Source organism: Panicum virgatum, chromosome 2N (genome assembly GCF_016808335.1).
Source record: "Panicum virgatum strain AP13 chromosome 2N, P.virgatum_v5, whole genome shotgun sequence".
NCBI classification, from domain to species: Eukaryota; Viridiplantae; Streptophyta; class Magnoliopsida; order Poales; family Poaceae; genus Panicum; species Panicum virgatum.
The window spans coordinates 69,438,699-69,450,777 of record NC_053146.1 but is presented as its reverse complement, the minus strand read 5'-3'; the positions used below and the strand labels follow the sequence as shown (position 1 = coordinate 69,450,777).

Here is a 12,079-nt window from a genome sequence, read left to right as displayed (position 1 = left end):
TAACAACGAAAGTGCTACAGTTCCAGAATCCAAAAAATTTCACGAACTGTACCTCAATTACCTCAATTGGAACTGCGATAAAAGTGTTCAACTGAACCAGGTTTATGCTCACATGCATAAAAAACAAGATATAAACAGCTTCAGTGGAAAGCTTTTGAAACGAAACCTTGATGAGAAACAAGGCAGACGCAAAAATTCTTTTTGATGAAACAAAGCATCTACAAATTCCAAATATCCCATCAGGCCATCACATCATCCTTGAATGCATATTTCTATATGTTAAAGCCCCGAGGGGCGGCGCACGGACAGGCAGGCCACGTAGGCCGGAAAAATCCGGCCGTCCGATCGCGAACCGATGGCTACGGACGAAAGAGAATTTTGCTATTTCAGAGTACTAAATAAAATCTATTTACAAAATCTTTTATATAGATGGGTTGTAAATCACGAGACGAATCTAATAAGCATACTAAATTCATGATTAACTCATAATTAGGGAACGGTTACTGTAGTATCACTGTATGGCTACGGATGAAAGAGAATCTTTCTATTCCGAAGTACTAAATAAAATCTATTTACAAAACCTTTTACACATATGGGTTGTAAATCACGAGATGAATCTAATGAGCACACTTAATTCATGATTAACTCATAATTAGTGGACGGTTATTCCGAGGGGCGGCGCGCGGACAGGCAGGCCACGTAGGCCGGAAAAATCCGGCCGTCTGATCGCGATCCGATGGCTACGAACGAAAGAGAATCTTGCTATTTCAGAGTACTAAATAAAATCTATTTACAAAACCTTTTGTACGGATGGGTTGTAAATCACGAGACGGATCTAATAAGCATACTTAATTCATGATTAACTCATAATTAGTAAACGGTCAATGTAGTATCACTGTATGACTACGGATGAAAGGGAATCTTTCTATTTCGAAGTACTAAATAAAAGCTATTTATAAAACCTTTTACACGGATGGGTTGTAAATCACGAGATGAATCTAATGAGCACACTTAATTCATGATTAACTCATAATTAGTGGACGGTTATTGTAGAATCGCTGTCTGGCTACGGATGAAAGGGAATCTTGCTAAGCATACTTAATTCATGATTAACTCATAATTAGTGAACGGTTACTGTAGTATCACTGTATGGCTACGGATGAAAGGGAATCTTGCTATTTCGAAGTACTAAATAAAATCTATTTACAAAACCTTTTACACGGATGGGTTGTAAATCACGAGACGAATTTAATGAGCATACTTAATTCATGATTAACTCATAATTAGTGGACGGTTACTGTAGAATCACTGTCTGGCTACTGATGAAAGGGAATCTTGCTATTTCGGAGTACTAAATAAAATCTATTTACAAAATCTTTTGCACGGAGGGGTTGTAAATCACGAGATGAATCTAATGAGCATACTTAATTCATGATTAACTGAGAATTAGTGAACGGTTATTGTAGTATCACTGTTGCAAATCATAGATTAAGTAGGCTCATTAGATTCGTCCCGCGATTTACAACCTATCCATGTAAAAAGTTTTGTAAATAGATTTTATTTAGTACTCCATGCATGTGCTCAAATATTCGATGTGACTTTTTTGAGATAAAATTTTTGAATCTAATCACAGCCCTAATTTCTATATGTGAATGCCCCGAAGGTCGGCGCAAGGGCAGACCGGCCACATCAGTAAAAAAGATTCCCACCATTCGATCCTAAATTGATAGTGCATGTGACTGGCCGTGCCATCGTTATCTTTGAGGCTTGAGACACGAATGGTCCACGCGTCAGCACTCCATTCGGTCACTGCAAAATATCTGAATCTAGAACTCTCGATCGGTAATTTTGGTGGCCTCCGAATGGGTGTGTGCTCTACTGCAACAACAGCAAAGAAGCTAGGCCGAAGAGTCACGCGGCGAGTTTGGGCGGGCCACTGGGCACGCTCTCGACTGGTGCGGCGAGTTCATACCGTCACCGGCGGGTGACCCGGCCTCGCTCCGGTACGTCGCAGTGCCGCATGTCGAGCGTGATAGCCGCGCATTGCATGGTGAGGAGATGTCCAAGGACTGCTCCCGGCCGCCTTCGACGGCGAGATTGAGACGTCAGATTTCAACTACTATTTTTTTATTTTTTTACTTTAAAAATAAATATCCTATTTCTATCTATGTATATTCATTTGTCTATACATCTACTACAAACCTTAATATAAATTTATATTGTCAAATGAAAACAAGTAAATAAATTACGCGCGCCAAGGCGCGCGCAAGGCACTCGTGATGATCAAGAGCTGAACGTAACTGAAGGGGGGAAAAACAAGAGCTGAAGGCGCACAAAAAACTCATGTCACATGTCCAGTAGCACCTGCACACTACTCCGACAATAGCAGTAGCAGTTCGACACGGAACACCGCCAGCGAGGGGATGAGATGAGCCAAGGACAAGGACAAGGGGGTGCGGCGCGGCGGGCTGCTCCCCCCAGAAAGCAACGACCGCGCGGGCGGCATGGACCAGGCGCCGGTGGGTGGCTGCAGACCCTCCCTGCAAGTCCTTGACCGGCAACCCCACACTGCGTTCACATCCTGTGCTGTGTGCGGTGTGCCACATGCCCACTTGGGATCAACCGGAACAGAAGCTGGATTGATTGATCCGGACCACTGTTCTGTTTGTCTGATGAACAACATGCCACACTAGTACAGTAAAACTGTAAAAGTGCTTGACATGGTTCGACGCAGAATTCAGATAAGGCATGTGATCGAGGTTGTTCGTAGAGAGCAGCTTAATAGCCCCCGACGAGTGCATGGTTTCACAATTAGATGCGCGATTTCAGCTTTAAAAAAAGCTCCATCTAGTGTCCTTTTGTTCCCGACCCTTGAAGTTCCAACAGTGATCGATGACTGGTCGAAAGCAACACCTTGGCACCTCATCCCGACTCCTGAGCAATCTCTCTTTTTTTCTTTTTTTTGCGAAACGACTCCTGAGCAGTCTGGAACTCTCACTCAACACAGTTGACGATGTTGAATTTCCTAATAAACCTAAATAAACGTAACGTTCTCACATATACAGTACAGAGCAATGCGCAGTACAAGCCCCTTGCCTTTTCAAGTGCACAAACTCTCAAACGTATAAAACGTCACTCAACCATCAGAATCAAGTAGATGCCTACGTCCCTACGAGACAAAACATACAGCTCCTACCTCACCATGGAGATTTTTACATCAGCTACAAACATTCTGGAACAATGCTTTATGATAGGAGTAATCACTACAGCCAAAGTCACAAAGCGATGGTAACCACCACAATTCCTAAGCTGACAGCCTATGTCAATGCACACCTTGATCAAACCGAACAAGTTCAGCAACCGCAACGCCACCATCAAGTGCTCATTTTCCCAGTGAACTGCTTACCATCTCAAGATCTGTCTTGCAGTTCTCTCTCAATTCCTTTAACTTCACAAAAGCTGAATGCTGAATAAAAGAAATTTTTACTATTAGGACACGGCCAATAATTGAAAATGCAAGTTAGCGACGTAACATAAGCATGTCATGGACAATGTACTGAATGCAACATAATCAAGATCCTTTGCGCACATCTCCAACTCCAAGAATTTTTGGAGAGTAAATTGCCCAATGGGTAGCACAACTTGCAACAGTGGGCAATTCTGTCATAGATTTTGGGTGCGGTCATGTAATCCATGCACCAGCCTAAGCAATCAAGCCCATGTATCACCGATAGGGCTGTCAGCGTGGCAGCGTAAGCACCTTGACCAACATCTAGTTTGGGATCTGAACAATGGAAAGCACAAACCTAGACCTAGACTTCCAGAAAAGAGGAGGGGGGGGGGGGTTAATAATGCTAAACATGCAATTACATTAGCCCATCACAAACTCTGGCAGTATACCCCAGAATAGAAATGTCTACTTCTAGCATAGAGCAACCAAATAGAGCAACGATATCTACATACAGCAACCAAATAGGACCAAAGCAAGCGCTCAAAAACAAAAATGGCTATATTAACCATTCGCACAGCTCTTTTATTTTATGTGAAAAGCGAAGAAGGAAAGCATTTCACTACCTCCATTTCAAAGACTATGGACAGGTTCTCCGACAATTGAAAGGCGCAACAATGGTTAAGTAATTTAATATCCAATACTATACTTTAGAAAACAAAGGTAGCATATAAAAAAAGGTCACATAGTGTGCCATACCACTTTCCCAACTTACAAAGGGAACAATTATGATTTCACAAGCACAGGAGCTTGGCAACAGAACACTGAAGTAGATAACACAAGATTACTAAAAGAACTAAATTCATTAGGTACCCCAACAGATTCCACCAACATAGGCATTTTCATCTTCAAGTATTGAGCTAGTATTCCCATCTTATGTGCAAATAGATGCATCTATGCTGAAGAAACTGTGCCACAATTTTCTTTTTTCACATATAACCACCGGCATAAATCTATGGAAATATACAAGCCACACAATCTTTTAGTAATAAGGAGGGTAAAAGATGGATAAAATAACTTACAAGCTGTGTTGACTCGCGAACAAGGGCATTCTCTGTATAAAGAAAGAGTGATCTCCATTGTTGAGATAGTTCAAACTCCATCTCAACAGCTCGTTTTGACTTGTAGCCGGCTACACTGGCAGCATATTCATTGCCTTTGCTTTTTGCCTCCAACAACCTAGCAAACTTTATGCTTTTCTTCAATACTAAGGAATCAGTAAAGATTAATTGACATCAGCAAAATGATCAGTAGTCACATAAAATCAGAAGGTACTTATCGTTTCTCTTATGAGTAAGATAAAAGGAGCTGAGTTTGCGGTCATACCAGAAAGTCGGCTTCTTGCATCCTGATAATGGAGATCTGTCCACATAGAGGCAGCTGTTTGGGGGCCAAGGAAACAGAAGTAAGGTATATGTTTACATGCCATCATGCTGACATAAACAAAGACATCAGAAAGGAACAAATGTATGTGAACATACCCTTAAGACAGAACGAACAAGCACAAGACTTTGTGGGGACAGCTGCTTCTGAGCCATTAGTTCTCATTGAAACGTGCTGAACACTAAAACTTGGCATGTCACCGCCTGCCGTAAATTCCAATGAACACAGAGGCTTCTGATTTCCTGATGATCCAACTATCTCTTCTTGAGTCAGACACTCGCTGTCATTAGCAGCTGTTTTACTAGCTAGCTCAGAGCCGATAAAATGGCCTGGCAACTCACCATCCATCTCATCATCATCTTCATCATAGTCACCTTCAGATTCCAGCGAAGAATCCTGCTCCTTATCACTGAGATCAAATGGATCTATTGATGCACGACAGTTCTGCAAGTCACTGTCCTCCTTGGATAACAGCCCAGCTGCTTCAGCAGCCATGTGCTGGACCTTAGAGTCCCGAAAAATAGAAGGCCTTTCGAGGTTCTCTTTGGCAACACCATCAAACAAATGTCCATATACAATTCCTTTCCCTCTGCTGCTGTTTTTCGCATATTCATCAAACTCTCTCCAAGTCCCAGCGTCCTTTTCAAACCGTCTAATCTTTATTCCACCCATACTCTTCTCCAGGTCTGATGGGGCAGGTCTCTTGCGAAGGACATTTGTCAAGTCCCCAAACACATGGCGACCACTACCACGAGTGCTTTCCGCCATTACTAGGTCCAGAACCTCACCAACTAGCTATATTAATTCTGCACAAACCATGGACCAAAATGTCCCAGCCAATCCACAAACAAAAGCCATAGTAAGCAACATGTTCGCATGTGTTTAGGTAGCATCGTAGCAGTAGGAGTATAACTCTGGCAGCATGATGTGGACTCAAACAGAGGGGGAGGGGTAGGTTTTGCTGATCATGGAAACAATTGGATCTGGCCTACGTAGGAGGCAAAACAAGTACCAGTTCAGGGTGCTAATTGACATTTCGAGCGAATCCAGGTGCCCTTGCAGCATACAGTGTAAGACACAAACATACAAAAAAATCGAAGGCTATCTAAGACAGTAAGACATGATCCTTTCAATTTTCACCCAAGAAAAAATCAAAGATAAAAATGCCCAGTTAATTTTGTTACAGTCAATGTCACAGCACGCATAAGAAAGGAATGCCTTATCTCTGTGTTTCAAATATGAAAAGAAAATACAATTGTTAAGCATCCCATACTGGCTACAACACATTGTGTATTCAAACAAAAAACAATAGTTGCAGCGCAGTACAACCTACATATCGTATCGTTCCAGTGCGGTATCACATAGCTAGTTCTGTGATTCAAAGGCGAATAATAGTTATCGCACGTTATCTATTGCATTGTTTTGGGTAAAAGCATAAACACTGCGAGTTCATTCAGCCATTACAGTGGGTGATTAAGTGCTGACAATAATTGAAATACAACTCGTACAACATCACAGATATGAGATATGTATATCGGATACAGCCATTTCAAGTGTAGAGCAACAGTAGTATGCATAGTCACCAGATCGACACGACTAGCAATACATACATCAAATGGTCCGATTCGTTTTCCGATACGTTTCGACCACAACAATCCACATGACCAGCATCCTCAAACTTGAAAGGCAGCGCATGGCACTTGGGAGGAAATGGGGAAGACTTTATTACCTCGGTTGGACTGAAAGCAGGCAGCGCAGGCGGGGCGTCAGGCAGGCTCCTCCAGGGGTCGGCGTCACGGGCTCCTCCGGCTCTGGGGTCACAGGCAGTAGCGTACCCAGGATTTGAAACTAGAGCAGACCTGGAAAAAATTTTAAAGCTCAATCTGGTATAATCTAATAGCATTTCAATAACAATAAGGTATATAGTAACCAAAATTACAGTAACATAATTAAAAAGGTCCCATAATATGTGCAAATCAACAAATTAGTTGAGAACATGAATATACTGATAACACACGGCAACAATGCAAATGGATGCATCAATTATTCAATTATTTACACAATGTCTGAACTCAAAAGTGAAATTGAGATGGAATCGTGAAATGGATGAGAGAGAAAGCAGTACACAGCAGAGGGAATTACAATTGGGCAATGGATGCTGCCTGCTGGGGCTGATGCCCGAGATTGCCCCCTGCCGCTCGCGTCGGGGCGGACGGGCGGGAGGCCGCGGGTGCAGGCCGGTGCGGGGCTGCGTGCTGCGGGCAGCGCCAGGGTCAGGGCGGGAGGCGCGCCCCTGCCCAGAGGCCAGAGCAGGCCGCGGGAGTCGAAGGGGGCGGTCGGCGACGCGCCCGGCCTCACGCGAAGGCGCAGGGTCGGGCTCGTGGTGGAACTAGCGGGTTGCCTGCCTGGAGTACCAACCCTTAGGCCCGCCACTGGGACTCACGGCCTCCTCCAGCTCCGGCAGGAAGCACATACGGGAGCCAGCGTCATGGATGGCGGGTTGGAGGCAGCGCGAGTGCGCGACTTGGGGGGCGCCGGCGCGGGATTTGGGGGCGCGGGCGGATTAGGGCGGCGATTGGCGGTGGCCGGTGCGGAGGGGGGCGGGTTCAGAAGGTTTTTTGTGTTTTTCTTTTCCCTTTTCTTAGCGCCGTTTCCGGTCACGCGCGCGGCAAAATAGCCAGCAGCGCAAAAACTAGTGGCGCGGAACGAGAAAAAGGAAAATCTAGTTAAAAATATGATGATATTTTGACGATGCGAATAGGGAGAGAGGGGTAAGAATGTGGGTTACAACCAGTTAAAAATATTTACAGGATTTTAAAACAATACTACGGCTTTCAAACTAATTTTTTTTCGTATGTCAAAAAATTGCTTTTGCAGGTTTTCATATTGAAAGGATTCTCTCTTTTATATTTTTTGATGAAGGGAGAATCATTACTAATTAGAGAATCTTTTGAAACTTACACGTGAAGCCACCTACGATCCTAGATGGAGACTCTAAAAAAATAGAGGAATCCTATAAATTCTCACAAAAATCAGAAACATCCTACCATCAATCCGACAATTGTAATAATAATAATTATTGGATCCGTTATCTTTTCTAATAAATTATTCACCTCTGTCATTATGAAAATAAATTGAAGTAACCCTTAAATATGTATGTAAATTACCCACCTTTATCATTATTATAGAAAAATATAAAGTAACCCCCTAATCTTCGTATAAATTACATATCTATCCTATTGTAAAAATAATACAAATAACCCTCTAAATTTGCATATAAATTATTCAATTATGTAATTATTAAAAGTTAAAGTAACCCCTGAATCCAAAATATGTAATTATTACAAAATATTTATAGTGCATCAACGTAAAATTCTAAATTACTATTTCTATCAATATTAATATATTCTTTATGTTATTGTTTTATAAAAATACTACCCAATATATTTGTCACCATGTATTCATGTTTGATGGAAGAGATAAGAATATCAATTCACAAGCAAATTATTCAATTAAATATATATGAAACACACATGAAGGTGTTATGCAAATTGATACCTATTTCAACTAGAAAATAATAAAATATATATTTAGAGTATGTGTTAAAATATTTAATAGATGAAAGAGAAGGGGAGATAGATAATTATAATTATAAGTTATACGTCTTATTTTTTATATAGATGAAAGAGCGTCGGGCAGGAGCACGGCATGGGCTTGAGCGACGATGTGGGACGAATCGACGGCCGTCCTTCGTGGAGGACCTCCGCGGCCCGCCATTTTGCCGGCAGCGGCACCGAAATACCCAGACGGCAGCGCTGAGATAGGGGGGGGCGGCGCTAGAGTTAGCAATCGAGAGGGGAAGGGAAAAGAAAAGGCCGTGCCGCCCACGGAGAACCTTCTTGGCTTTATTAATTTTTAGTTCTTACTTGTTTTTTGTGCTTCCCTCTCAATCTACTTGGTTAAAGAAACGCATCTCCAACATTGATTTTAGATAACATTAAAACAGTGGCAATTTTCATATTGTTGTTGTTTTCCTCACAAAACCGGAAAGTCAAGTATTCTCATAAAATGCCTATTGACCCATCTATGAGACATTTTGATCCTTTCAACTTTCTCCTTTGCAAAATTTTATAATAGTGCTGGCTTGAATAATCCTGGTGCACCAAATGAAATCTCAACGGAGGCAATACATGAAAGATCTTCCGTGATGCATCAAATACCTCCTACAACAGATTGTTAGTGGGCTAGCTTCCATCGACTAGCCACACATTTCTTGAAATAACCTTTTAATTTGATTGTTTTGCTAATGGTCATTTTGTTTGATTTCACAGTTGGTGATGCCAGCAATCCTTTGTGGGGCTCATGTCAGCTCACGGAAAACTGAGATAGAAAAGGCTAATAGCAAAGTAGTAGAGTTCGTTGCCATTGGTTGTACGAGTAATTCTCTTTCAAATACTGTAACATACAGCCAGCAACATACTAGTAGTTGTCAATGCTGTTAATTCAACACTCATATGTACCAGAAAATTATTCACACGGACCTAGTGCAAATAAATTCATGTTTTCTGTACATTTTTTATCTTTTGGAACACTATCTTTATAAATGTTGTAATGTGTGTATGGGTAAAAGGACCTTGCAACAATAAAAACAAAAATATCTAAGTTATTTTCTGGAATGTTCTTTGGAGAGAAGATATCTATGAAAGAGGAACTGATATTTTCTCTAAATGACAATGGTGCAGTATATATAATCTCATGAGCCATGAATAAACTAGGGATTTCTAGCGGCTATACATAACATAAGCCTCGAGATAGCCAGTGGTGGACTTTGCTCAAAATTCACTAGATAATAGCGAGAACAATTAACAAGGTTACAATTAATTATATTTTAAGAATTGTTCTACAGTATTACTAAGGATATAATTTAGTTTAGTTGAATAGAATAAAATACCAGAGCAGAAGAAAGAAATTGCATTCAAGAAAAATAAGAACCACAACCACGTGCGTCACTAATGGGCAACACAAAATTGATAACTATTTCTTAGGAGGCCAAATTAGTATCCAATTGTCAAGAGATCCACTCACAATCTTCTATTATCTTATTATTTGGCCAACAAACGGAGCCTCCACATTTGCTCTCAAAGTCTAGAAATTCCCACGTTAATCGGAGAAAATAAGAGAAATTTAAATTACCCATCACTGTCATTATAATATAATTAGTCAAAAATATCCCTTAACTTATTAGCCTAGTAAATTATCCACCACTGTCATTATAATATAATTAGTCAAAAATACCCCTTAAATTATTAGCCAGGTAAATTACTCACCACTACCGTTATAATAAAATTAGTCAAAAATACCCTTGAACCAACAATACGATGCCGTCGCGAGCTGGTTTCCTCTCGACGCCCGGCCGCGGCCTCCGCATTATATTGCTAGATATATATCCTGCATGCAAACGGACTCAAACTATTTCTGTGTACCATGTACGAATCGTTTCTCATCTGGCTGGGTGCCAAGCACGGCTGCAATATGTAGCGGTGTCGCCACGGCTGAATGCAGCTAAAGACGGACCCACTAGGACAAACAGTAATAAACTCAACATGTCTCGCCGCAACATGTTTCTAATATATTTACATAAATGAGATAGGACGTTTCAATATTTAAAAATTACATATAAAAATATAGTTTCTACTCATAACTTAAAAAGCACAAATTTTATAATAGAAAATAAATGATGTAAACTTATAATATATCTAGCCGCGCAAATGCGCGGGTGTCCCACCTAGTTTTGTAAATACAAGAAGGAGGGAACACAAGTAAACCAAGGAAAATTCAAACATGATTACATTAACAAAGAATTAATTGGATGGTCAAATTGTATCTCTTTTTACTCCCAGTAGCTAATCGCGCACATGATTCTCTGCAAAGCTATGATTTGGCATTGCAAAATAATCATACCATTGAAGACCTACTGCAGCTATTGAGAAACGGTAGACAACACAACGCAAGGTACATGCACGCATTATATGCGCTGATCTTTGGCAACAATTTCCAAATCTCATATCCAATTTCCAGGATGAGTTATATAAAGCTGGCGGTATGAAAGGACTTCGAGTCCTAAAGTCAAAGTGAACCTTATAGCCGAAACGATGTATAATAGTATATGCTAAGTTTTTTTCTGCTATTGTAATAATCTATAGTAGGCGAATATATCTTAATTAGCTTGGCCATAACTCCCTGATTGTAGCCTCTAGCTATACACGTAGTTGTGTACATTATTATACATCAATTGAAAGATCGTTGGGTGAATCATTTTTTTGCTTTCAATATCGATTTGTCACTATTCAGTCGACCCGATAATGTATGGTTGTATCTGTACATGTTAGAATGAATCAACATCCTCTTTTTGAGCGGCCCCATGAGCCCTGCCTGAGCAAGCTTTGCTGTCAGATGAGGGGTGAACTCGAACGGAATCAGGGGCTCCTCGAGACGAGACGTTGGCTAAGCTGTACTGCTGTAGGACCAGGCAGACGTCGGGTTGATAGCTGCCTGCTTTGTGGTAAGGGCGCGTTTAGTTCCTAAAAATTTTCACCTCGAAATTTATGACTTTCTTTTTAGACACATGTATGGAGGGCTAAATGTAATTAAATAACAAAACTAATTACACAGTTTGCGACGAGACGAATTTTTTGAGCCTAATCAGTGCATGATTAGCCATAAGTGCTACAGTAACCCGCATGTGCTAATGATGTGGTCAAAGGCCTCAAAAAATTCGTCTCGCGGTTTCCAAGTGAGTTATGAAATTAGTTTTTTAATTAGTGTCCGAAAAATCCTCCCAACATCTGATCAAATCATCGACGTGACACTTAAATTTTTTTTTGTTTGGGAACTAAACAGCCCCTAAATCGATCGAGATGAGTGCTCCTCGCCGGCTGCTGGCATATACTATCTCATTCCCTTCCCTTACATGAGGCCTGAACTGAGCTGCGGCAACCGGCTGCTGGCATATACTATCTCATTCCCTTCCCTTACATGAGGCCTGAACTGAGCTGCGGCAACCGGTAACATTCCGGGGCCCGTTTAGTTCCCAAAATTTTTCCTACAGTATCTGTCACATCGAATCTTTCGACACATGCATGAAGCATTAAATGTAGTTGAAAAAATAACTAATTACACATTCTAACT

General features: G+C 41.1%; 1 protein-coding gene across 1 annotated transcript; it reads right to left on the bottom strand.

Annotated features, from left to right (window-relative positions):
• Positions 1 to 3,007: 3,007 nt before the first annotated feature.
• On the bottom strand, positions 3,008 to 7,529 carry LOC120662214. Its single transcript, XM_039941348.1, has 6 exons — positions 7,034 to 7,529; positions 6,621 to 6,750; positions 4,990 to 5,697; positions 4,835 to 4,888; positions 4,531 to 4,715; positions 3,008 to 3,466 (listed from the first exon to the last, which is right to left on the bottom strand). Exons 3-6 carry the CDS (start codon positions 5,657 to 5,659, stop codon positions 3,383 to 3,385), a joined length of 993 nt encoding a protein of 330 aa, XP_039797282.1. The 5' UTR covers positions 5,660 to 5,697; positions 6,621 to 6,750; positions 7,034 to 7,529; the 3' UTR covers positions 3,008 to 3,382.
• Positions 7,530 to 12,079: the final 4,550 nt, after the last annotated feature.

Bases quoted from the DNA above. Each gene is read 5' to 3' on its own strand.
- LOC120662214 (XM_039941348.1), bottom strand. From the start codon at position 5,659: ATGGCGGAAAGCACTCGTGGTAGTGGTCGCCATGTGTTTGGGGACTTG. The intron at 4,716-4,834 runs GTATGACCGCAA...CTGATTCCTTAG, and splicing joins TGCAAGAAGCCGACTTTCTG to TATTGAAGAAAAGCATAAAG. The intron at 3,467-4,530 runs GTAAGTTATTTT...TCTTTTATTCAG, and splicing joins TTCGCGAGTCAACACAGCTT to CATTCAGCTTTTGTGAAGTT.